The sequence below is a fragment of the Panthera pardus genome, unplaced genomic scaffold (genome assembly GCF_024362965.1).
Source record: "Panthera pardus isolate Hobbes unplaced genomic scaffold, ASM2436296v1 HiC_scaffold_4, whole genome shotgun sequence".
Taxonomy (NCBI): domain Eukaryota; kingdom Metazoa; phylum Chordata; class Mammalia; order Carnivora; family Felidae; genus Panthera; species Panthera pardus.
Window position 1 is genome coordinate 11,381,845 of NW_026526969.1, and position 27,298 is coordinate 11,409,142.

General features: G+C 47.6%; 1 protein-coding gene and 1 long non-coding RNA gene across 3 annotated transcripts in view; one reads left to right on the forward strand and one right to left on the reverse strand.

Moving 5' to 3' along the window:
* Window positions 1-27,298, reverse strand: part of CYTH3 (cytohesin 3) — a 119,963-nt gene that overhangs the window by 89,569 nt on the left and 3,096 nt on the right. Inside the window, exon 2 of one of the 2 annotated variants that reach the window (XM_053894130.1) lies at window positions 21,091-21,202. In XM_053894130.1, coding sequence (XP_053750105.1) covers window positions 21,091-21,202 — 112 coding nt within the window. Of the gene's footprint in view, window positions 1-10,545; window positions 10,769-21,090; window positions 21,203-27,298 lie in introns of those variants that run through there. The other variant, XM_019422577.2, reaches the window with a different exon arrangement.
* Window positions 22,669-26,094, forward strand: LOC109251197 (uncharacterized). Its single transcript, XR_008419205.1, has 3 exons — window positions 22,669-22,991; window positions 23,108-24,629; window positions 24,987-26,094. It is a non-coding gene; the product is annotated as an uncharacterized LOC109251197 (long non-coding RNA).

Sequence of the window (27,298 nt, forward strand, 5' to 3'; positions counted from 1 at the left end):
AAAAGAAGAGTACAGTAATTAAAAATAACCCTGCTGAGAGTTTAGGACCGGAACTTATTTTCCACGATTTGAACAGAGCTCCTCGTGACCAGCGAAAACGAAGTCAGCCGGAAGAGTGAATTTGCTCTGTGAAAGCAAATCACCCAATCTTCGTGGACAACTAACGTGACCCAGGTGGGTCTGGTATTTACCAAACACTGAAAGATAGATTTAGCCCAAATAAACACGTGCTGAATTGTCTGCAACCAAGCTGTAACACCCTACAGAACCTGATGTCTGTCGTACCAAGTCAAATGGGGAGCTGACTACACAGTGCTGAGAAGCTTGATTAACTTCAAAAATCAGGAAGGAGAGTCACGTATCTTCTACTCTCATCGAAGGGACTTATTCTTCTCCCACAACTGCAGCAGTGTTTGATAAAACCTATCTTCCCAAGTTTCAATAGTCCCATCTCACAGGTTGATCAACCTGCTTCCTAAAGGATGTGCCAATAATCCCTTTCAGAGCTAATGCGTCTCTCCCAAAGTTACTCTAAGAGTGTGACCATGCCACCTGCTATGTTAACTCACCTGGTATGAGTTGCTGTGGGTCCTCCATCAAAATGATTTCCTCAAGAGAAGTTTCGTGGCAAAACACACGGGCACCCCTCTCCCTCGCCAAGCCCCAGCCCTCCAGCCACTCTCATCCCCGGGGCAAACCTCCACCCGCAGGCGTGGCACCAGCTCTGCCTAAAGCAAGCAAACATCTTTCCCGGTCCCTCCTCTGCCTGCCCCCTGCCTGTCCCCTCTCGCTTCCGACAACACCACTCCCCCCTCTACTTCTGCAACACCGCGCAACCCCCAAGGACCCCAAGGACCCCCCCCCCCCCAACGCCACTGGCTACCCTTTCCAGGTCTCCTTTCCTGGGCTGTCCCCAGTCCTGGGACTTTCTCCTTTCTCTCAGCTCTCTCCCACGAGTGATCTCATTCATCCGGTCCCACTAACTAAAGGGCGCTGAAGTCTTCCCAAGGTTCATCTCCCACCCAGTCAGGTCCTCCAAGCAGCGGACTCTCACAGCCACCTCCACTGGGACTTCTCACTACCGAGTCCAATTCTAAACACCAAAACTGAACTCCTGAGACGACGCTTCCAGTAAAGGCTGACTAGTTTGTAACTGACAAACCCATCTGCCAAGAACAACCGAAAGAGCTGAACAAATTATAAGAAACAACTGTGTGAAGGTATCGGACAGCTACCAAATGCAGTGAGGACTCAGGAGGCCAGGATCCCAGAGGTAAGTGCAGAGAGGGGAGCCCAAAATCCGGGCCACTTTTCTCCTGGAGAGGTTTGCCAATTCACTGTAGAAGCAGAGAGGCCAAAACGCTAAGCAGAAACAAGTGGTGGAGGATGTGAGTGGGCCGGCATAGCCTCCGGCAGTCTTAGGGGTGGGGGGAGAGCTCAGGGGCTGCCAGATAAGAGGAGCCCAATAAACAGCCCAGGCCTTCGGGCGGGTGGGGACCGCCAGAGAGCTACCCCAGGAGGGGGGCAAACCAGAAGCAGAGCAATCCTCACAATTCTAAAGTGGTATTTCCCTGCCTTAACTGCCTGCCAGAAGCCTCCCTTGAGGAGAATTGCCAGAGTCTACAAGTTTTCACACACATGGTCTACAATTACCAGGTATGTCTAGAGTCACGACCACATGACTGAAAACCAAGGGTAGAACAGACAACAGAATACACTCACAAGCTATCCAAATATTGACATTATCAGACGGGGACCTTATAATAACCGTGATTAATACAACAAAGAAATTAGTTTAGAAGATGAGAATTTTCAGCAGAAAATTGGGAATCTGAAAAAAAGAATCAAGAAAACTGAAGAAGGCAGTCACTGAAAGAAATTGAGAACTCAAGACATGGTTTCAGTGCGGGTTGGAGATGAGGGAAGGATTATTCGTATTTTGGGATACAGGTCAGAAGAAAATACACGGAGTGAACCACAGACCCATAATGCGGACAAGAACACAGAAAAGAGAGTCAGTCACACAGGTCATGATGAAAAGGTGGAGTCCCAGAAGGAGAGATGGGGAATGCAGCCAAAGGAATGAATGGAGAGACAATGAGCACCAATTCTCCAAATCTAAGGTAAAATTAAGTCTGGTCACGGCACCACCAAAAAGCAGAACCGCCACCAGCCCCGACAAGGATAGTTTTAAGGAAAACCACATCTGGACACATCACAGTAACAGCTGAAAAAGAAAGGCAAAGAGAAGAATCTGAAAAGCAGCCAAAGTGGGGATGGGGGAGGGATTACCTTCAAAAGAACAAGACAGATACAGCTGATTTCTCAGCAGAATCCACGCAAGCCAGAGGCAATGAAATGGCACGTCGAAACACTGCAAGAAATTAACTTGATAGACTACGACTGTACGCCCGGTGAAAATATCCTCCCGAAGCCAGGGCAAAGTAATGTCATTTTTGACAAAAAAAAGCAAAAAAAAACAAAAAAACAAAAAAACCTCCAAATGGCTTTCTCCTAGCCCCGCCTCCCCGGATCTCCCCTTCTCCGGTGGCGGCAGCACCACCTTGTCACCCAGGCCAGAATCTGGAAGTCCTCTCTGCCTCCTGCACCTCTGACCTCCCAACGGTCGGCACATCCATCCGATTCTCCAAAGAACATCTCATCACTGGTAACGCGATGCACGGTTTCTTCCTCAGGAGGCAGGCCAACGTTTAAAAGTCTGATAAATGCCCAGAGTGGAGGAGAATGCCCCCTGTGAGAAAGCAATCTGTCAGCAGGTAAGGAAACCAAAAGGAAGCCTATGCCCCGTGTGCACAATCTGGAACTACGCTCTAGAAAAACTCCCCCAAGTCTGGAAAAGGAGACAAGCCCAGGAGTTCACCTGTGTGTGGTTTACAACGACAATGTAAAATCCTATCCGGACGATAGGATACCATTTTTATAATTTTCTTAAACAAACCAAGAAGAGATCTTTACCTTGTTTATGGACATACACCTATATGCTAAAGTAGGAAAACCACACCACAGGACCCACAGCTAATCCACACCTGCCCTTAGGAAATCCACAAGGGAGGAGGGGTGGAGGACCAAGAATAATTTAAAAGGTGATATTCCCTGAAGGTCTGTGTACTGTGTTCCAGGTCTTGGAGTATGGTCGCAGGTGAAGGCAGACAACATTCCTGCTCTCATGGAACTTAGAGTCTACGAGAGAAGAGGCAAACAGTGTACAAATATGGAATAGGTACAGGGTGGTAAGTGTTAAGAAGCCAGGAAAGGGTAAAAACAGGGGGTTATTTCAGACAGGCTGGTGAACGAAGGCCTCTGTGGCAGGGAGACGTGGACAGAAACCTGGATGAAGGGGCCCTGGGTGGATCAGTCGGTGGAGCATCTGACTCCTGATTTTGGCTCAGGTCATGATCTCACGGTTCTTGAGTTCGAGCCCTGCGTCTGGCTCTGTGCTGATGGCATGGAACTTGCTTGGGATTCTCTCTCTCAAAATAAATAAACTTACAAAGAAAGAAAAAGAAACCTGGATGAAGCCAGTAAGCAGGAAGCAGATACCTCAGTGAAAACCACTACGGAAACAGCAAGTGCAAAGGCACCGAGGCAGGGTGTGCCTGGTACGTTCCTGGAAGATCAAGGAGACCAGCGTGGTAACAAGCGTGGTAGGAAATGTCAAAGACACAGCAAGGGATGAGAGCAGGGGCCAAGGACAGCCCTCAAGAAAACAATGTTTTTTTATGTTTTTAAAGGGTTATTTAAAGAAAGAAAAGAAAAAAAGGAAAGGAAAGGAAAGGAAAGAAGGAAGAAAGAAAGAAAGAAAGAAAAGAGAGAAAAGAAGAAAAGGAAGAGAAGAAAGAAAGACAGACAGACAGACAGACAGACGGACACCTGGGTGGCTCAGTGGGTCGAACATCCAACTTCCACTCAGGTCATGATCTCACGGTTAGTGGGTTTGAGCCCTGTGCTAACAGCTCGGAGCCTGGATCCTGCTTTGGGTTCTGTGTCTCCCTCTCTCTCTGCCCCTCCCCTGCTCACACTCTCTCTCTCTCTCTCTCAAAAATAAACAAACATTAAAAACAAAAAAGCAAAAAATTTGTGACTGTATGTGGCATACAAAGCCAAAAATATTTACTACCTGGCCCTCTTACACAAAAAGCTCGCAGCCCCCTGGACCGATAGGCCCTGTGGGCCACAGGCAGGCCTTTCAAGACAGGGTTCTAGCCTGACGACAGTACAGACTCAGAGAGGGAGTGACATGACCTGTCTTAAGGGATCGCTGTTGGACATGGATGACAAGAGGGAGAACATCTGAGGCTAAGGCAAGAGAAACCAAGGAGGGCACCAACCAACAAGCAAAAAGAACAGTGTTGCCACATGCAGGGATGGAGATTTACCCGTAATGCTGGAATTACTATTACTTTCTTACAGCAGACCTAAAACAATGTCACAGAACATTAACAGCTACTCTGTTAACTCTGAGTAACGGGAACATGAGTGTTTCACTGTTTCCCCTACTTTTCTGTGTCTTTATAGACATCCGTCTTATCTCTTTCCCTTCACCTCTGCCTCGGCTGCCCAATCCCCACGCCTCTGCGACTCTCCCCGGAGCACCTGCCCAGCTCCTACTCCCCGACACCCTCCCCTCCTCCAACCCATTCTCCACTTGGTGGCCAGGAAGACTCTCCTTAAAAGGGCAGGGGGTGCAATGGTGAGACATGTGGCTTCTGGGGCCGGAACACGTGGACTCGAATCTCTGCTCCACCCCTTACTATAGCTGTGACATCCAATGCAAGTCGGTCAGCTTCCCCACACCTCTGGTTTCCATTTGCATCTGTAAACGGTGGGTAATGTTAAGCGTCTAACAGGGTTACCGCCAACATTAAGTTAAGATACAATAAAGCACACAGGACGGAGCCCCAACAGCCGAGAGCATTATGTAAACATCGGCTAAAGTTATTGAAACAGAAGTCAAATATCACTGCCCTGTTTAAAACCTTGCATTGGCTTCGTGAATCCCTTACCTCCTGAAGCCACTCCTTCCAGCCCCGCCCCCTGGCACTCTTCCTCCCAAAGGCTTCCCCTGCCTCTCCCCCCCCAAGTCCCTCCACCCCTGATGATTTCCTTCAACACACTCAGCATAACTTGCGATTATTTTATGTGTCTGTTTACCTTTCCTGTCTGTCTCCCATCTAAACAAAAGCTCTGGGAACGCAGGAAATTCATCTGCCTTATTCACCGCTACTCAACCTTGTGCCAGGAGCAGTGCCTGGCATTTTGGTAGAGGCGCTATCACTATCCGTTGAATAAGCGTTCAAGAACACGCTCTACGCATACTCTGAAAACACCCATCATGTCACCTCTTAAACATTAAAAGACCAGTAATTTCCTGTGCCTTGACTGGAAATACAGATAACATATTTTATAACTTTCTACATTTAAATCACTTTTTTTCTTTCTTTTTCTTTTTTTTTTTTAGTATATAAAAATACTTCAGGACACCTCAGTGACTCAGTTGGTGAAGCAGCGAACTTTTGATTTCAGCTCAGGTCATGACCTCACGGTCATGGTTTGATCCCTCCATCAAGCTCTGCTTAAGAGTCTCTCCCTCTTCCTCTCCCCTGCCTTCACTCTAGCTCTCTCAAAAAAAACAAAACAAAACAAAAAAACCCTCTCAAAAAGGATGTTTTCTTACCAGCATACTATTTTTCTGTGTGAAATGGCTTTCCAATTTCGGAAGAAGCAGAAATAAACTTTTTTGAATTTCAAAAAAATAAAAAGGCACAGAGCGACGGCTCCACTGCACCTTCATTCTCCACCTGCTCAGTTCCCATCGCCCTCCCCCAACAGGGAAACCTAATTCTTGGTTCCTTATTTAACCTTTCCGAGAATTTTCACACATATACAAACACTTCCGAAGAGAAGAAAAGAAAAGAAAAGAAAAGAGATGGTAACCTACAAAGCACACTTTCCTGCACTTTGTTTTTGTAACTTAGCATTTTGGAGATCTTTCCAGATCAATTCATAAAGTGGTTCCTCGTTCCTTCCTACAACTTCATTCACCATCTGGGTATGAGATTTACCCGGTGAGTCTCCTGTGGATAACCTGGGTTATTTCTCATCTTTTACTACCACAAACAATGCAGCAAATAATCGTGTACCTACAGCACCTCCAACATGCACAAATATACCTGCAGATTAAATTCCTAGAACTGTTACTGCTTGTTCAAAGGATTTGCACACTTGCAATTGTTTAAAAAGCTGCTGCGGCCCAACGTTGCTGCATCTATTGGGATCCATCCAGAGAAACGGAAGAAGGCCCTCTAAGGATCTCAAGTGGAGGACGTTTCATACAAGGAGTTGGTTACATGCGTGATGGAAAAGCTGAGAAGTCACACGGAAAATGGTAAGACAACCAGAGACCACAAGAGCAAGAAGCTGATGCCACCTCTAAGTTGGAGGACCAAACGGAGGAGGGATTTCCAAAGCTCAGGGAAATGGGCAGGAGCTGGAAGCAAAAGGAGACCGTGCAACGGCCACAGAGACTGTCTGAGGCCAAACGTAAGGAGGAGAGAACCTGGTTTCCCCCTTCCTGTAGCCATCCATCTCTCCCACCACCCACCAGAGGCTCCCACCACCCAAACCTAGCTGCAGGCCAGCTGACCCAAAGGTCTGGGAAATGTTGCCTGCAGGGGTGACTCTCTCCGCAGGGGAAGGGCAAGCAATGGACCTGAGCCAACAGGACACAGGCTGTCTCTGTAACTAATTTACCCTCCCACCGCCAACAGATGGTTTCAAAGGTGGGGGTCCTTGCTTGGCTGACAGGTGAAAGGTGGGTTCTCAGCCTGGTCTTAATCTGTATTTACTTCATTATGAGTGAGGCGGAGCACCTTCTCACGTGAGACACACGCTTAATCCTCATCTACACTGACTGGGGGTGGGGAAGGGAAAACCAGCAAAGTTCTTCACTTCATCTGCCACAGATGGTCCATTCGGGAACATCAATCAGGCACATTCCCAAACTGAGTATTAAGATGGTGGCAAGGAGCCAAACTAGCCAGTCACCTGCCAAATAGAGGCAAATCTCAAGAACTGTTCTAGAAAAACCGAAAGGCAATAAAGCCCCCGAAGGAATTAAAAATACCTTAACTGCACTCTGGGCACACTGTAAGTAACAATGTGTTCTTGTAATCTTGTAACCAACCCCCCAACCGGGTTCCTCCTTAGAACTGCCCTCCAACCATTCAGATCACCACCCTCTCCCCTTATCTTCCACGGAAAGAACAAATACTACTACCCTGGACAAAAATTCAAGTTATAAAAATAGCAAGTAAGAATCATTTTTAAAGTCTCTTAGCCCTACAAACACATTAGCAAAAAAATAAAAAACATAAAAAAAATTAAAAAATTTAAAAAAAAAAAAGGGGCGTCCGGGTGGCTCAGTCGGTTGGGCGTCCGACTTCAGCTCAGGTCACGATCTCGTGGTCCATGAGTTCGAGCCCCGCGTCGGGCTCTGGGCTGACAGCTCCAAGCCTGGAGCCTGCTTCCGATTCTGTGTCTCCCTCTCTCTCTGTCCCTCCCCTGTTCATGCTCTGTCTCTCTCTGTCTCAAAAATAAATAAACGTTAAAAAAAAATTTTAAAAAAAAACACACTGGCAAAAAAAAAAAAAAAAAAGCTCTTAAATGATCTCTCGTGCCTGTGTAACTACCATTTGCACAGATTATGTACCCTATCTTGTAAACAAGTTGTAGCTGAGTTCCCCATGTAGGGTTCAAAGTTCTCTACTCTAAAAATATGTACACAAAAGTTATGTTTTACAACTGGCTGGCAAACGACTGGCAACTGAAATTATCCTCTTTCGAAGGGCTGAACTTTATTTTTAAAAACGTGAATTTTAGGGGCACCTGGCTGGCTCAGTAGGAAGAGCACGCGACTCTTGATCTCGGAGTGGTGAGTTCGAGCCCCACGTTGGGTGTAGCGATTAAACATCTTTTTTTTTTTTTTTTTTTTTTTTTTACATGAGCTTTAAAGCAAAGAATTTTTTTTTTTATCTAAATGGCAGTAATAACTGTAAAGAACTTTTTTTTTTTTAAACATTTATTTATTTTTGAGACAGAGAGAGCATGAACAGGGGAGGGTCAGAGAGAGAGGGAGACACAGAATCCGAAGCAGGCTCCAGACTCTGAGCTGTCAGCACAGAGCCTGACGCGGGACTCGAACCCACGGACCGCGGGATCATGACCTGAGCCGAAGTCAGACGCTTAACCGACCGAGCCACCCGGGCGCCCCAACTGTAAAGAACTTTAAAGAGGTATATTAACTTCAAAACCTCCCCAAATACTCAAATACAAGCACATCAAATGTGTATCATAATTGCTATATGATTCTTATTTCAAAACTGTAAGGCTTTCATTTACCCAAAACCATATTTATTCCAAGATTGCCAAATTTATTTTTAAGTGTCTCCTATAATTCAAAGAAGATAATAAACCTTATCAGTAAAGGTTAAAAGTTATTTTCCGGCACCTACCATGCTGCTGGGCATTTTAGTAGACAAATAAACAACTGGTCATTGACAATTGTTCTAGTGGATTAAATGGTACGTTAAAAGCAATCACACCCTTTTCCCAATGCACGGGGGTTTTTTTATAAGGTTTTTCTTTAATTCGAATTTGAAAGTAATGCATATCATTCCAGAAACTTGGAAAACAGAAAAACGTTACATTCACATTACATTACGTTGCTTCCACCAGGACATATAAAGCAACTGCTTGTTTCTAATGGTTCTAACATTTCATCAATAAACTTCCCATAATTTACCTCGCCTTCCTCCTATAGGGCATTGCTATTTCCGATTTTCTACTACTACAAATTGTATCACGCACATCTTTGAGCATGACATTTTTGAAAATCTCTCTCCTGGGAATACAATCTTGAAATTAGTAGCCCAGAGAAAGTTTTAAGACTTTTGATACTTAATAACATCCTTTGCTACAGTACTCAAGATCTGTAAACTGCTGGGCCACGCTGACTTCCTTTTCTAATCTTTATATCTGCTTTTACCTTCAAACCCGTCTCCATGTCTTTAGTGACAGGAGTCGGAAACGCCTTCCAAACAAAATCGGGGCGCCGGCTGCCTACCTTGACTCTGATGTCAAATGCTTAAACGTGATGCCTGTTTACTCTGTAAAAGGGAAAAACTGCTGTATGCCTGTTGTGTTACCCAAGTTGTGACAGGCAGGAGGCAGGGGATCTGGGGAGAATCCATCGCTTAGACTCTTCAGGCAGACAGCCTGGCTTGTAGGAGGCTCTGCAACTCGGCTCCTTCTTTCCACAGCACTTTCTTTCGAAAAACAACACACCCACTCGATGCCACAGCGCTATCCCTAGCTTTAACTATGAGAACTGAATTCGACAAATGCCACCAAGCCTGCCAGCTGCCCACGATCACAGCCGCATCGCTTCTTGGGGCACAAACCTCTCGGGCAGCACTTACAGTCTTAGAAGGCACCTTGATTAACCAACCACTTCAACCTGAAAGCGCTCGATACTGCTGATTCTCACAGGCGGCTGCAGCCTGTAATTAAGATTTTTTTTTTTTTTTTCTCAAAACGCTCCCTTATTACAAGGGGTTCTGAAGATCCCGTCTGTCGGCATCAAGGAGATCTTCAGCCAAAGTAGAGAGAACCTCAACTTCGGGTGTGCCTGCAAGACAGGGGTGGTAACCCCTCCGCTTTCCAAACCAACGACCCCACTCCACACACGCGCGTAAATGCAGCTTCACGGGCATGATTCGCAGCATGACACGACAGTAATTTGCACGCCACTAAGTCATCCACAACAATTGCAAATTAACTGGGCGTCAGGCACACAACCCGGCTCTTGCTGCTCTCACCTGAGCGCGGGATGCCCCGGGCTTATTTGGGGGGCTTAACCCGGAACGTCCCCCAGTTCATAAAATGCCTGTGCCCCGGCTGCCCACTCCTCGTTGAAGCCTCCCCACGCACCACTTGTGACCTAAAGCCCGGCACACGGGCACACGGCTTTCAACCTTGTCCCTCCACCCGCCCCTCTTGGACCCCGAGGATCCCCAATTCGGAACTTTCCCCTCCTCATTTCTCGGGGATACCCCGCTTCCCACCACCTGGGAAGAGACACCGAAGGGTGGGGAGGGGGAGGTCAGCCTCCTGCGGTCGGGCTCCGGAGGGCGTGAACGCCCTTGGCGACGAGAGGCGGGGAAGGTCGCCCCCAAGGTCCCCCGCCCCGGGAGGGCGACCCCCGCGCCCTGCCCGAGCCCCCGGGCCACCCCGGCCGCCAGCGACCCCGGCCTCGCCCCGGACCCCCGCTCGGGCTCGGAGGCGACCCCGCCGGCCCCCCCTCCGCTGGGCCCCGGGCCGACGCGCCGCGGGCCTCGCCTGTCGCCAGCCGGCACGGGCGCTGCCCGGACCCCCGACCCCGGACCCGCCGCCCCGCTCCCGTCCGGCGCGCCCGCGACCCCCCGCCCCAGGCCGCCAGCCCGGGCCGGCCACACCTCCGACACTCACCGCCGCCGCCCTCACCGCCGCCGCCGTCTTCGTCCATGTTGAGGCCGCTCCCGCTGCCGGCGAGCCCGGAGCCGCGGGCGAGGGGCCGCGGGCGGTGGGCGCCGCGGGTGCGGAGCGCGCGTGCGGCCGGGCGGCTCCAGCAGCGCGCGCGCCGGGTCGCGGCCCGGGCCTCCTCCGGCCGGGCGGGGCGCTCTCCGCTCGGCGCGCCGTCACGTGACGCGCAGGCCCCGCCCCCGGGCGCGGTGGGCGGGGCCCGGGGCCGCGCGGCTCCGCCCGCGGGAACGCGCCCGGCCCCTCCCGGACTGCGCCGCGCGGGCCCGGCAGGGCTGAGACGCGACTCTGGGCGGCGGGGGAGGGGGCCCGGGGCGCGGCGACCCCTGCTGCGCCCTCCCCCGCCTTCGCGCGGCCTGGGGACTCGCGTGGGGTCCCGGGCGCGGGATGCCACTTCTACAGACCCCGGCGCCGAGGGTCCTCCTCGCACGTGCGCTCCGGAAAAAAAAAGCTCAAGAAACGCACACATTCAAAAGTCTGGCCTCGCCCCTTGGGCCCCGCGGCATTTCCGAGTAACCGGCTTTCTGATGCATAATGAAGACGTTTCTTCGCTGGCGACGAGCGCACTTTAAAATTAGCAGAGTGTAAGGCTGGACCCCACACCCGCACACCTGGGTCCCACCCTCAGCTGGGGGCTGGCCCGGCTGGCTGGCCTCAGATGCTCTCGCACTGTCTCTCCAGTCTCCCTTGGAGAGCTGCCAGCTGCCCTGGATTTATGATGCAGAAGGAGCTCTGAATTCAATTTCCCGTGGGCACAGCCAGGGTCCTAGGCGCAGGCCTCCTGGGCAGAAGGCTTCAGCTCGGCCTGCCCCAGATCTGTGGCTCTCCTTTCTCCGTCCACGTCTTGCTTCCAGTAACTCCCCTGAAGCATTGAACGTGCGCCCTCCCTAGCCTTTCTGTTCATTTCGCTTGAACCAAATTGCATTAAAGAAAAGGAAACACTGTAATGGAGGAGATAATTCATCTCTAATATCATTTTCCAGCAACGATTTTATATTTACAAATGGCCTGTTTCCTTCCGCTGTCATTTATCAAAATGGAAAGTTTTCACCTTTTTGTTCAAGGTTGTGGGATGATTCCTGAGTGCAATCTCCCAATAACCTCGGGAATTAGACACCCAGCGTTCCTGTGCTTCTTCAGTGACCGCGCACACTTCTGGGTGTCCCGAGATGGACGTTTAAGTCCCAGCCAACAGACGCGGCTTCCTGATCATGTCCCTGTCAGCTCGGTTATCTTGAAGATAACAGTATGGTTACTGAGAAAAATGGCAGCACACTTTGAACTTGATAATGTAATATGTGGAGCTTACTCAAAGATACTATCAATTATAACAGCTTTTAAATGTCAAATTCCTCATTCTTTAGGTTTCTTAACATGTGATGCAAGGTGCTTCTCTCAAAGTTTGAATCTGAAAATTGCTCTCTGATGTCCATCTAAGACAACTTCCATCAGAATAAAGCGTGGCCCAGTTATCTGTAAGTACAATGTTAGATTATCCCCCACACTTCAGCCAGCGCCTCCATTTTGACAAAGCCTGCAAAAATGTTGGGGTAATAAAGGCTTAGGATGTCATTTCCGTTGTTGTTGTTTTTTTAGTTTATTTATTTATTTTTGAGAGAGAAAAAGAGAGAGAGAGACAACAGGGGAGAGCAGAGACAATGAATCCAAGCAGGCTCCGCACTATCAGCAAAGAGCCCAACGCGGGGCTCAAACTCACAAACCGTGAGATCATGATCTGAGCTGAAACCAACAGCTGGATGCTTAAATGACTGAGCCACCCAGGAGCCCCTCATTCCTGTTCTTGAAGGGAGAAATTAGAAGACTTCAAAACCTTCACTACTCAAAGAAATTACTAACTAAAGGGGAAATTAGGTTAAAAAAAGAAAAGCTGTTTTTCAGTATCTCTTAAATCCCACCAAGATAGCATTTATCTAATCTGCACACATTCAGGTTGCCCCACATAGAGGAACATTAAGTATCCCAGTTACCCACTAAGATAGGCATTTGCTTTATGTCCAGCATGTGTGTGGTTTCATCAGAAGTTGAAAGCTTTATAAATGAATTTGTAAGAAAAACAATTTGTGCGGCAGACGGGGCTCCAAGATAACAAGTGTTAAACCTGAAACCCTGTTGCAATCCCTCAGTTAGACAATAAGTATTTAGGAACCTGCTGTAGTCCAAGCACTGTCCCAGGTGCTGGGAAGATGATGATGAAAAAGATCAATTCGGTCCCTGTCCTCAGGGGACTTAAGACCTGGAAGGATTACAGCCATTAGGCAAATAATTACACAAATAACTCTGAAATTGAATTTTGATGTCCTAGCCTATTTCCAGACTTTCTCACAGTGTTTGCTGTTTCCTGTGTATCAGCTTTGCAGCCTTGAAACTCCTTCAGACAGAGACTATAGTCTATATTTATTCTGCCTCCACGATCCACCGCAGGGCCTGGCCATGTCAGAGAAAGGGAGAAAGCAACAGCGTTTGTTACTGCTGCTGAATGAACAGGGCCATCCAAAGGAGGACACCTCTTGAAAACATGTTGAAACCCATTTATCAGCCCTCTGACCATTGCAGAAATAGTTTAAGAAATCAAGAATGTGCACATTCCGGAAAGGTCAGAGAACTTCTCCTTTGTGCATCAATCTCCATCCTCCAAGTGGAAGTCTGTGAAACTGGACAGAAAGTGTCCTCTCCTAGCACTCAAGTCACAAGAGCCAAAACCCTGCCAAGGCCTGTGTCTTCCTGCTCAGCCAGAAAGAGCCTGCCTAGGCCGCCTGCATTACCGATGCATTCAGACCCCGCACAGAAAAGCAGAGACGGCAGTGACTGTCAGCAGATGGGAACCTCAGCTAATCCGTTACATCTGCTCAGGGGTCTGGTCCAGTCCAGGGAAGGCACCGCGCACACAGCAGCCAGCTCACTGTCAGCTCACGGTCACAGAAGGAAAATAATGCTTTCCGAAATCTAATTTCATCTCGGAAAGAAAACATCTCGTTGGAATAGAGATGACCTTGTGCACATTAGCATTCCCCACTCTGCCCAGGCAACCAATGGGGTCTAAGTGTCAAGACACATCCTCATTAAATTTTCAAAAGCCCAGACATCATGTCCTTGATGGCTTCCGCCTCTCTTTCCAATTTTCAAAACAGTCCACCTTGGTCTTGTCCTCTCCCCTAGAATCCACACAACTGACAAAGGTTCCCTGGCCTCAACTTCCCAAGGGCAGCTCAAGTCCTTTTAGACTGATTAGTAACTTGCATCTCTGCTGGAAAAGGCACTCGAATGTTGTGTTAACGGTAAACTCTGAAAAAAATAATTTAGCTACCGCTTCAAGCTATTTGTCTTTGGGTAGAAAGGCTTTATACCCACTCAAGGTGACATCGGTATAAAGAATTATTACACGCAAGGTGTCTTCTATAGTAATAAAGAACTGGGTTGTTTTTATCTAGCTCTTCATTTTTATAGTACGTCCCTGACCTACCAAAAAACAAAATTAACTTTTTTTTTTTTAATTTAAAAAGGTCCCCTTTGGAAGTTGGTCAGAGTCTGCAGCGTGCAGCTTGAAGTCACCAGGAAACTCCACCCTGGGGTTCAGAGTGTACTAACGGACAAGCAATTAAAAAGAAAAAGGGTGAAAATGACAAACATAAGTACATAGAACATCTGTCTGTGATCACGGTCCTCCAAATAGAAAGTGAGCTCCTAGCCAGCAGCTAAGTGACAGAACACACATCACTGAGTGCCATGTGACCCCCAGGGCCTGCCTGTGTGCACGCAAATGGAATTCTGCACTTTGACGTATAAGGCCTTGAGTTCTGGTCATTTGTTGCCTTTGTGAAAAAGCCCCACAAAAACCAGTAAGGTCGTTAGGTCTCGGCCGTGATGCATCACAGCACATCATGTCTTCTAGGGGGATAATGTAGTCTCTAAAGTCAGATGGCCCAGGGGCTTCCATTTCTTGTCTGTGTGGCCTTGAACAGGTTGCTTCACATCTCTGTGCTCTACCTTCTGCATCTGAAATGGGACCACCACAAACTCTGCCCTGTACGTTCTGGGAGCTAGAACTACCTGCTACCATATACAGGGCATGGTGCACAACAGGTGTCAGTCGATCCTCATCATCATCAAGAACAGAAGTATATGGGGCGCCTGGGTGGTTCAGTCGGTTGGGCGGCCGACTTCGGCTCAGGTCATGATCTCGCGGTCCGTGAGTTCGAGCCCCGCGTCGGGCTCTGTGCTGACAGCTCAGAGCCCGGAGCCTGTTTCAGATTCTATGTCTCCCTCTCTCTGACCCTCCCCTGTTCATGCTCTGTCTCTCCCTGTCTCAAAAATAAATAAAACATTAAAAAAAATTTTTTTTTTTTTAAAAAAGAACAGAAGTATAGTGGGCGCCTGGGTGGCTCAGTCAGTTAAGCGTCCAACTCTTGATTTCAGCTCGGGTCGTGATCTTGCCAGTGGTGAGATCGAGCCCCGCTTCGGGCTCTGTGCTGGCAGCGCGGAGCCTGCTTGGGATTCTCTCTCTCCCTCTATCTCTGCCCCTCTCCCACTCATGCTTGCGTGCACTCTCTCTCACTCAGCAATAAATAAATCGACATTAAAAAAGAAGAAGAAGTATAAAGTTTCCTCGCTCACTCATTCACAAGACCGGCAGAATCCGTGTAACGAGATGGGGAGGCAAAGCTGAATCGCAGTAAGGGCTCCCACTGTCACTGCCACCTTCTAGCTGCTGTCTTGTCCTTCACATCTGCCTTCTGGAATGTCCCTTGCCATACACTCCATGCCCTCTGCTTGTGAATTGTCCCACACCTCATAGCTGAACGGTCCTCTAAAGAACTGGGTTCTCACAGCCACAGTCCCATATGTGCAGTGGTGTAAAGGAATCTGGGGACTCCGTGCTCTTCCTGTGATGTCACTTCATTCATTCAACAACCCGTTTCTTAGCACCCCCACCAAGCAGGCCCCAGGGTTTCGACAGGAGCCAGCAGCCAATGACTTTTGATGATGGACATGTCAGACCTCAGCACCCAGGGTGACTTTAACAGCCTTGGAAACCTTTACTCCACCCCCTGGCAGGGGGCAAAGGCTCTTTTTCTCGGGGGGGGGGGGGGGCGGGGGGGGGAAGGGGAGGGAAGGGAGAGGATCTGGTGTGCACACACACCACTCAAATACATCTCCCCCAATAACAGATTAGTCATATAAATTTAATCGTTACAGATCTGCTGCTTGATCAATACAGTTTTAGTATTTAATACATGCTGTTAAAGTTTATCACTGCGGTGCCCTTGGGTGAACTGCTAGTGTTTTGTCTCTCTCTCTCTCTAAAAATAAATAAAAACATTAAAAAAATTCATTTTTTAATAATGTAGTTTAGGGGCGCCTGGGTGGCTCAGTCAGTTAAGCAACTGACTTCGGCTCAGGTCATGATCTCGTGGTTCATGGGTTCAAGCCTCACACAGGGCTCTGTGCTGACAGCTCAAAAATAAATAAATAATAAAAACATTAAAAATTACAAAATAATGTTCTTCAGGGGCACCTGGGTGGCTCGATCGGTCCAACTCAAGCGTCCAACTCTTGATTTCCACTCAGGTCATGATCTCACGGTTCATGAGTTCGAGCCCTGGGTCAGGCGTCATGCTGACTGCTGACAGTATGAAGCCTGTTTGGGAGTCTTTCTCTCTCCCTCTGTCTCTCTACCCCTCCCCTGCTCACACTGTCTCTCTCTATCTCAAAAATAAATGAACTTTAAAAATTTTATAAAAAATAAAATAATGTAATTTAGACAGACTTCTGATTCCAGAAGGATAGAAGTGTTTTTCTCTATTGATCCCACTCGGTACAAGTCCATGGACATTGCATATGAACCAAACACAAGAAGACCCTGAAAGGAAACAAGGAGAGAGGGACTAGGCACCTTGGGACCCAAGGAGTGACATGATGGTGAGTTCCTTGGGTTTTCTTTCTTTCTTTTTTCCCCCCAATGTTTATTCATTTTTGAGAGACAGAGCAAGAGCAGGGGAGGGGCAGAGAGGGAGACACATAATCTGAAGCAGGCTCCAGCCTCTGAGCTCTCAGCACAGAGCCGGATGCAGGCTCGAACTCACAAACTTCAAGTTCATGACCTGAGCCCAAGTCAGATGCTTTAACCAACTGAGCCACCAAGGCACTTTGGGTTTTCTTTTTGCCTCAGAGATCCCAGACTTGAACTGGAGAACCAGAAACCCAGAAACACCAACCGGTACAGACAAAAAAAAAAAGGAAAGAAAAGCCCCAACAAAAGCCTGCCCTCTCTAGCCAAAGGATCAGGAAAAGTGCAGCCTAGCAAAGCGGAAAACTTTTAGACAATAAGGTTGTACTCCAGCCAGCCGCACCCCGACCAATGTCAGCGAAAGGCTGAGTGGGGAGCCCAGACCTCCACCCTCCTCAGCTGAAAGGAGGTGTCCCAAGCCACTGCCTGCTCCCAGAATGGGATCAGAGAAGGCCAAGCAGGAAACCTGGACTTCATCCCAGCCAGGCAGTAATGAGGGCCCCGTTCCCCCCCACTGGGGTGATGTCGGAGAAAGCCTCGGAGAGAGTCAGGACTTTGACCAGCGGCAGTGACAAGGCCATCTGGTCCCTGAGTATCAGTGGAGGCCATGTGGGGAGCAGTCATGAGGTGCCCAGACCTTCCCAGCCAGAGTGGTGTCAGCAGAGGCCTGGGGGAGCCAGAAACTCCATCTCCACTCCTCCGTAACCAGGTATTCTTTCCCTCAACCCAGGATGTCCACAGACACCAAGGGGGGGCCTGGATTCCCGCCCCCACCCGCTAGTAAAGGGGAGGAATCCCACGCTTCCTTTGCTGGAGGCGTCAGAGGAAGAAGGCATAAACAGAATATTTATCTAAGACTGCATAAAATACCGAAAAGCCCAGGATACAATTGGAAATCCCTCATCACACCAAATGGGATGAAAAAAGACAATTGGTATATGACACCAATCCCAAGATGACAGAGACGTTAGAGTCACTTGAGTAAGATTTTTGAAGCAGTCAGTAGAAAAATATTCAATGAGCAATTATGAACACGCTTGAAACAGATGCAAAAAGCGAACAAAACATACAAAGGAAGAGAAGGTACAAAGAAGAACCAAATGGAAATTGTAGAATGGAAAAAAAAAAAACAAAGTTTTTGAATCCATGGATGGGGCGGCAATAGAATGGAAGTGACAGAGCTAACAATCAGTGAACTTGAAGACAGAGCAACAGAAATTATCCAGTCTGAACAACAGAGAGAAATTGGGCTATAAAAAAATGAACAGAGCCTCAAGGATCTGAACTGACATTCGCGTCATCAGAGCTCTGGATAAAGAGGAGAAAGAGGGCACAGTAGGAAAAGTATTCGAGATTAAAAGAAAAAAGAAAAAAATAGGGGTGCCTGGGTGGCTCAGTTGGTTGTGTGGCCGACTTCGGCTCAGGTCATGATCTCGCGGTCTGTGAGTTCGAGCCCTGCATCAGGCTCTGTGCTGGTAGCTCAGAGCCTGGACCCTGCTTTGGATTCTGTGTCTCCCTCTCTCTCTGCTCCTCCCCTGCTTGTGCTGTCTCTCTCTGTCTCTCAAAAATAAATAAATGTTAAAAAAAAAAAAGAAAGAAAGAAAAGTATTTCAAAAATAATGGCTGAAAACTTCCCAAGTTTGGCGAATGAAGTGAACCTACAGAGTCAAGAAGCTGAGCAAATCTCAAACAGGATGAATCTAAAAAAAGTGTTTTTTTATGGGCACCTGGGTGGCTCAGTTGGTTAAGCATCTTACTTGGGCTCAGGTCATAATCTCACAGTTCGTGAGTCTGAGCCCCACGTCAGGCTCTCCGCTGTCAGCACGGAGCCCACTTCTGGCTCCTCTGTCTCTTTCTCTCTCTGCCCATCCCCCACCCCCAAAATATTTTTTTAATGTTAAAAAAGTTAAAAATTAAAAACAAATAAGAAAAAAATTAAAAAATAATAATTTTTAATGCTTTATTTATTTTTGAGAGAGAGAGAGAGAGAGAGAATGAGCGGGGGACAGACAGAGAGAGAGGAGGACAGAGGATCCAAAGGAGGCTCTGCCCTGACAGCAGGGAGCCCAGTGCAGGGCTCAAACTCACGAACCTCGAGATCATGACCTGGGCCAAAGTCAATGCCAAGACACATCATAGGAGAACTTTGAATGTAAAGAAAATGGAAGAAAGCTTGAAAGCAGTGAGAGAAAACAACACGTTATGGTCTACATTTCTAACCCAATAAAATTAATTAATTAATTATGTTTAAAGCTGGTTCTTTGAAAAGATACATAAAATTGACACCTTTCTAGCAAGACTGACCAAAGAAGGGGTAATTAATGGGTTAATAAAGGCACACTATGGACATTACCCACTCTTATATTTGAAAACTTAGGTGAAATGGGTCCATTCCTCAAAAAGCGAAATATGTCACCACTCATCCAAAATGAAATGGATAATTTAAAAAGCCTATCACCGGGGCGCCTGGGTGGCTCAGTTGGTTGAGCATCGGGCTGTTGATTTCGGCTCAGTTCATGATCCAGGTGGTGAGACTGGGCCCCAAGATAGGTTCAGTGCTGAGCATGGAGACTGCTTGAGATTCTCTCTCCCTCTCTCTCTCTCTCTCTCCCTCTCTCTCTCCCTTTCTCTCTCTCTCTCCCTCCCTCCCTCTCTCCTTCCCTCCCTCCTCCCCTCTCCCCTACTCATGTTCATTCTCTCTCTCCAAAATAAAATAAAACTAGAAAAGCATTTAAAAAAAATTTTTTTAATGTTTATTTATTACGGAGGGAGAGAGAGACACAGGGCATGAACAGGGGAGGGGCAGAGAGAGAGGGAGACACAGAATCCGAAGCAAACTCCAGGCTCTAAGCTTCAGCACAGAGCACGATGTGAGGCTCGAACTCATGAACAGGGAGATTGTGACCTGAGCTGAAGTCAGAGGCTTACCCAACTTAACCACTCAGGCGCCCCACTAAAATAAAATTATAAAGAGGCTATAACAATTAAGGAAACTGAATATATAATTTTAAAACTCCTAAAAAAAGAAATCCCCAGGCCCAGATAGTATCAGTGGAGAAGTCTACCAAATGTTTAAAGGATAAATATCAGGGGCGCCTGGCTGGCTCAGTCAGTAGAGCATGCAACTCTTGATCTCGGGGTTGTGAGTTCTACAGTCTATGTTGGGTGTAGAGATTACTTAAAAATAGAATATTTAAAAAATAAGAAATAAATAAAGGATGAGCATCAGTCCTTTTCTTCCAGAAAAGACAAGAAGAACACTTCCCAATTTAATGTATAATGCCAGTATCACCCTGTTCCCAAAACTAGACAGAGACAGTATAAAAAAGGGACAATTACAGACACTATCCTTCCCAAACATAGATATGAAAATTCTTACCAAAACACTGAAAATATAATTCGGTAATATATAAAAAGAACTGTAATAAAAATGAAAATAAAGGGGCGCCTGAGTGGCTCATGGGTTAAGTGTCTGACTCTTAGTTTCGGCTCAGGTCATGATCTCACAGTTTGTGGGCTTGAGCTCTGCATTGGGCTCTGCGCTGACAATGCAGAGCCTGCTCAGGATTCTCTCTCCTTCTCTCTCTGCCCATACCCCCCGGTCAAACACACTCTCTCCCTCTTTCTCTCTCTCTCTCAAAATAAATAAATAAACTTTAAAAATAAAAATAAAACGAACTGTACACCAGGATCGAGTGGTGTCTATTCCCGGGATGCAAGGCTAGTTCAAACAGTCACAAATCAATCAATGTAATCTACAGGCTAAGAAGAAAAATCACATGATCGCTTCGATGGATGCAGAAAAAGCATTTGATAAAATTAAATACCCACTCATGATTTGAAATACTCAGGCACTAGGCATAAACAGGGACTTCTTCAACGTGATTTTTTTTTAATCTACAAAAACCTATAGCTCCCAGCACACTTAATTTTGAAAGACTGATGCTTTTCCCCTAAGACTGGGAACAAAGCCAGGATTTAATTCTCACTGCTGCCACTCAACATAGCACTGGAAATTCTAGCCCACACAATAAAGCAAGAAAAGAAATAAAAGGCCTACAGATGAAAAAAGGAACAAAATTAAAGTGTTTCTGTTTACAGATGACAGGATCGTCTACATAGAAAATTCCAAAAATCTCCAACAACTTATAAGTAAATCCAGCAAAGTTGCAGAATTGACATAAAAATCAACTGTGTTTATATCAGCAAAACTAAAAGGCAACCAAAAGAATGGGAGAAGATATTAGCAAATGACATATCAGATAAAGGGTTAGTATCCAAAATCTATAAAGAATTTCTCAAACTCAACACCCAAAAAAATAACCCAGTGAAGAAATGGGCAAACAACATGAATAGACACTTCTCCAGAGAAGACACCCAGATGGCCAACCGACACATGAAAAAATGCTCCACATCACTCATCATCAGGGAAATACAAATCAAAACCACAGTGAGATACCACCTCATACCTGTCAGAATGGGTAACATGAACAACTCAGGCAACAACAGATGTTGGCGAAGATGTGGAGAAAGAGAATCTCTTTTGCGTTGTTGGTGGGAATGCAAGCTGGTGCAGCCAATCTGGAAAACAGTATAGAGGTTCCTCAAAAAACTAAAAATAGAAGTACCCTACGACCCAGCAATTGCACTACTAGGCATTTATCCACGGGATACAGGTGTGCTGTTTCGAAGGCATATACACCCTGATGTTTATGGCAGCACTATCGACAATAGCCAAAGTATGGAAAGAGCCCAAATGTGCACTGACTGAGGAATGGATAAAGAAGATGTCTATATATACAATGGAGTATTACTCAGCAATCAAAAAGAATGAAATCTTGCCATTTACAACTACGTGGATGGAACCAGAGAGTGTTATGCTAAGCAAAATTAGTCAAAGACAAATATCATATGACTTCACTCATATGAGGACTTTAAGACAAAGAACAGATGAACATAAGGGAAGGGAAACAAAAATAATACAAAACCAGGGAGGAGACAAACAAGAAGAGACTCATAAATATGGTGAACAACAGAGGGTTACTGGAGGGGTTGTGGGAGGGGGGATGGGCTAAATGGGTAAGGGGCACTAAGGAATCTACCCCTGAAATCATTGTTGCACTAGATGTTAACTAATTTGGATGTAAATTTTAAAAAAATCAACTGTGTTTCTATCAACTAGCAAGGAGAGCACGGACAGTCCCTCGCTACATTGCCACCAATGAACCCCTGCACCTTACAATGCTCCCCGGAGGACCCCAACTGCACAATGGTTACCTGAGGGCAGGGTAGTGTTGCCTGGGAAGGGGCACAAGGGAACTATGGAAGTTTTCAACTTAAAAATCCCTACACAAGGCAGTGGTGCTTAAAAGAAAGGGAGGGGAACATAGTCGGTCTGACTTAGAATCTGTGTTTCGATGTATCAGGTTTGTGTGTTTGGGATTTTGGATCCCTGCTGCCATTTGGAGTTTTGGTTTGTGTGCTGAGATGAATAGTGCCCCACCCCCACCCCCAAATTCACGTCCATCTAGAATCTCAGAATGTGACCAAATTTGGAAGTAGAGTCTTTGCAGGTGTAATTCGTTAAGATGAGGTCATACTGGAGTAGGTGGGCCCTAAATCCAGGGACTGGCATCCTTATAAGACAGAGAGGACACACACACACACACACACAGGGAAGATGACCATGGGCCACAGAGGCAGAGATTGGGATGAGGCAGCCACCAGCTAGGGAAAGGAAAGACCTCTGAGAGCCACCAAAAGCTAGGAGAGAGGCACTGTTTGGCCCGCTGACACCTTGGTCTTAGACTTCTGGTTCCAGAACTGCAAGAGAATAAATTTCTGTTGTTTTGAAACCACCCAGTTCAAGGCAATTTGCAGCCCCAGGAAACTCGTACCCTCTGATTCTCTTTTCTGTGGTCTTGAGGAGGTGGAGTATTGTCTCGATGCCTGGAGAAGGGCTGTCTCCTCCCCCCCCCCCCCACCCACCCCCCCATCCTCGGGCAGTGCCCGTGGCTTCCTCCCAAGGAGAATGAATTCCAGATTCTGTTTGGGAATTGAAGAATTGTCTTCTCCCCCAAGGAAAGAAGGACACGCCCTTATGCACGCAGCATTTTTCTGTGTGTGAAAGAGGGGCTGGAAAGGCAGAGCACAAAAATCACATTCTTGTCCCGCTGCAGAATGCACTGCCCGGGGCGCTCTCTCCTCGGCGCCGGCTTGCTCAGCAGAAAGCTGCGGGGAAGCTGGCGGAGAGCTTAGTCACGGCCTTTCGAACCCTCCTCCACTGCTTCCAAGTTCAAAGGAGAGAAGAAACGAGAAACGAGAAACGAGGCCTCCCAGACCTTCACAGGGAGACACCCTGCCGGAGCAGGTGAGTCAGGGCAAGGGCGTCCTCATTTCTTAAAAGGCTTTCAAATTCCCTTGGCTTCTCCCTGATGGGGGCAAATTCCTCCACTGTACCTTTCTGCATCCTTTTCTCTCTGGCAGCACCAACCGTCTCCCAAGCAGCCCCACCATTACCATCTTCATCATTGAAGAAGTACAACAATAGGATGGAGACTACTTTGAAGCACCTGCTGTGTGCAACCTCAGTGCCAAGTGCCCTCGTACCTGCCCTGGAGCCCTCCCGGCCGCCTGACCACGTGGATACTGTTAGCCCTCCTTAGAGACAAGAGAGCTGAGTCTCAGAGACACAGATTAACTTGCCAGAGAGCACACGAGGAGAGAATGGAGGAGCTGGAAGGGGCCCCACCCCTGCTGCCCCCGTCCTTTCAAGACACCATCCAGCCTCAGGAATACAAAAGAAAAGGGAACGTATTCCAGTTACTCCTGGAAGCGCACACACGCAGGGAGTCCCCAGCCTGTTCCCCACACACATGACCCGATGTCCTCACCTGTCTCCCCTACCTCTTCTTTTTCCACCTTCTGTCACATCTTTCTTCACCCCTACCACGTGGCACCAGTGTTGACTGAGGCACCTGACTGCACACTAAGGATTGAATTTTCCAGTTGACGCTGGTCCAAGGGTCTGGGTGGGGAGTGGCTGCTTAAATGGGTACAGAATTCCTTTTGGGGGGAATGCATTCGCTCTGGAGCTAGAGACAGACGGTGGGGCCACAACATTGGGAATGTGCGAAATGCCACCGGATTGTTCACTTTAAAATGATTAATTTTAGGTGATGGGAATTTCACCTGAGTAAATTTAAAAGGTTTGGGAAATGTCCAACAAAGGAACTCCATGGCTGATTGTTTAAAAATATTTTAATGTTTATTTATTTTTGAGAGACAGAGTGCGAGTGGGGGAGGCAGAGACAGAGGGAGACACAGAATCCGAAGCAGGCTCCAGGCTCCGAGCTGTCAGCACAGGGCCTGATGCGGGGCTCAAACTCATGAACCGTGAGATCGTGACCTGAGCCAAAGTCGGACCCTCAACCGACTGAGCCACCCAGGCGCCCCGTGGCTGATTGTTTTTAATACTGTCCCAGCCTAAAAGCGCATCATGCCTCCTTCTCTGCTGGAAGCACGCTCTCATCAGATGTGTCCAGGCAGCAGGGAACAGTTCCCTGAGACCCCTGTGGTGTGGGCAGGTTGTTAGGTGAGTCACAATGGGACAGAGTTTCGGATGCCCTGCCCTCTCTCCCATCTCAGCATCTCCCATGCCTACACATCCTGTTCACACTAAAGTTGAGGCAAGACAGGATATCCAGAGACTTGGAGGTCAGGCTTACCAAAAAGTGACTCAGTGAAATGGATTCTCAGTGCACCTGTCCCTCAGAGACTATGACTTCTCGTTGTGGCACTTCTAGAAAACCAATGACAGACAGAACTGCCTGCCTACGTCCTGGAACACCCTCCCCAGGGAGCATGATGAGGCAGCTTCCTAATTGCTGGGTGGCCTCTGAATGCTGTGACCCTCTGAGACATGTCACCTGGCAGGTTCTCCAAGAGGTGCTGCCTGTCCCACAGGCTGCAAGAGGCCACGGAAGGAGCAGGACCAGCCTGGCCACAGGTGAAGATAGGCAGTTGCAAGGCCTTCAAAGAACCAGTCCCTGATTTCATCGATCTGTTGTATTTTTTTTTTTAATCTATTTCATTTATTTCTGCTGTAATCTTTATCAGTTCCTTTCTTCTACTGGCTTTGGGCTTTGTTTGTTCTTCTTTTTCTAACTCCTTTTGATATAAGGTTAGGTTGTTTATTTGAGACTTTTCTTGCTTCTTGAGGTAAGCCTGCATTGCTCAATTTTCTCTCTTAGAGCAGCTTTTGCTGCATCCCAAAGATTTTGGACCATTGTCTTTTGATTTTCATTTGCCTCTATGTATTTTCTTTAAAAAACTTTTTTAACATTTATCTATTTTTGAGAGACAGGGAGACAGAGCATGAGTGGGAGAGGGGCAAAGAGAGATGAAGACAAAATCTGAAGCAGGCTCCAGGCTCCAAGCTGTCAGCACAGAGCCTGAGATGGGACTCGAACCCACGAACCATGAGATCATGACCTGAGCCAAAGTCGGATGCTTAACCGACTGAGCCACCCAGGCGCCCCTGCCTCTATGTATTTTCTGATTTTGTCTTTAATTTCTTGGTTGACCCAGCTGTGAGCCTTCTTGACAAGAGAAAGATACCAAGAGCAAAAAGCAGCTGAACTTTCCCAGCAGAGGTGTCCAGACAAATCCCTGAACACACACGTTCACAGCAGCATGACAATAACCAGAGGCGGAAGCATCTCCAGCGGCCATCAGTGGATGAGTGGATAAACAAATTGTGGCAGATTCCTACCATGGAATATTACTCAGGCGTAAAAAGGACTAAAGCGCTGACACCTGTATGATGTTAACAACAATGCCCCCTTAAACATTATACTCTGTGAAAGGAGCCAGACACAAAGGACCCAATATTGCATGATTCCAATTAGATGAACTATCTAGAAGAGTAAATTCATAGAGACAGGAAGCACATTGGTGGTTTCGAGCATTACGGAGAGGGGTGTAGGGGAACAGGGCTTGATTGCTTAGTGGGTATGAGGTTCCCATGATGAAAATGTTATGGAACTAGTTAGAAGTGATGGTTGTACAACATTGCAAATTGACTAAATGCCACTATACACTTTAAAATGGTCAATTAAAAATTATATATATATATATGTATATGTGTGTGTAAAATATACATAACATGATAATGACTATCTTCAACATTCACACTGCTGTACAGCCATCATTATGCTCCATCTTCAGATCCCTTTCATCTTCCCAAATGGAAACTCTGTCCCCATCGAACACTCACTCTCCATCCCTTCCCCTACCCCCCACCCCTGGCTCCCACCATCCTACTTTCTGTCTTTTGTGAATCTGATGACTCCAGGCACCTCATATAAGAAGAAGCACATAGTATTTGCCCTTTTGTGATGAAGTGGTTAATTTTATGTTATGTGAATTTCACATCCGTTGAAAGAAAGGGAGGGAGGGAGGAAGGAAGGATCCATGAAGGAGAGGAAGGAAGGAAGGAAGAAAGGAAAGGAAGAAGGAGGGAGGGAGGGAAGGAAGGAAGGGAAGAAGGAGGGAGGGAGGGAAGGAAGGAAGGGAAGAAGGAGGGAGGGAGGGAAGGAAGGAAGGAAGGAAGGAGGGAAGGAAGGAAGGAAGCAAAGGAAGGAAGGAAGGGAAGAAGGAGGGAGGGAGGGAAGAAAGGTAGGAAGGAAGGGAAGAAGGAGGGAGGGAGGGAAGGAAGGAAGGAAGGGAAGAAGGAGGGAGGGGAGGGAGGGAAGGAAGGAAGGAAGGAAGGGAAGAAGGAGGGAGGGAAGGAAGGAAGGGACGAAGGAGGGAGGGAGGGAAGGAAGGAAGGTAGGAAGGAAGGGAAGAAGGAGGGAGGGAGGGAAGGAAGGAAGGGAAGAAAGAGGGAGGGAAGGAGGGAAGGAAGGAAGGAAGCAAAGGAAGGAAGGAAGGGAAGAAGGAGGGAGGGAGGGAAGAAAGGTAGGAAGGAAGGGAAGAAGGAGGGAGGGAGGGAGGGAAGGAAGGGAAAAAGGAGGGAGGGAGGGAAGGAAGGAAGGAAGGGAAGAAGGAGGGAGGGGAGGGAGGGAGGGAAGGAAGGAAGGAAGGGAAAAAGGAGGGAGGGAGGGAAGGAAGGAAGGAAGGGAAGAAGGAGGGAGGGAAGGAAGGAAGGGAAGAAGGAGGGAGGGAGGGAAGGTAGGAAGGAAGGGAAGAAGGAGGGAGGGAGGGAAGGAAGGAAGGGAAGAAAGAGGGAGGGAGGGAAGGAAGGAAGGAAGGAAGGAAGGAAGGAAGGAAGGAAGGAAGGAAAGAAGAAGGAAAGGAGGGAGGAAAGGAAGGCAGGAAGGATCCATGAAAGAAAGAGAGAGAGAGAAAGAAAGAAAGGAAGAAAGAAAAGGAAAGGAAGAACCCATCCCAGCCACCTCTTCACCCTGACCATTTTAGCCAAGGACTGAATCTGAGTGGAGATGACCATGGCCCCTTCTGAATCCACCCTGCACCCTCCACTGTCATCCCCGGGAATGAAACTGAGTTGACCGGAGGTCAAATCGAACGAGTGCGGGGGCGGCTGCAGCCTTTGGGGCCGTGAGATGCTGGTGGGAGAAAATGCTGTCCTGAGTCTCAGACACCGGATTCATGAACAAATCTCAAGTTTAAGTGCCTGAGAAAAATGGCTCGATGTGGTTTCCTCCCTAAGTGTTG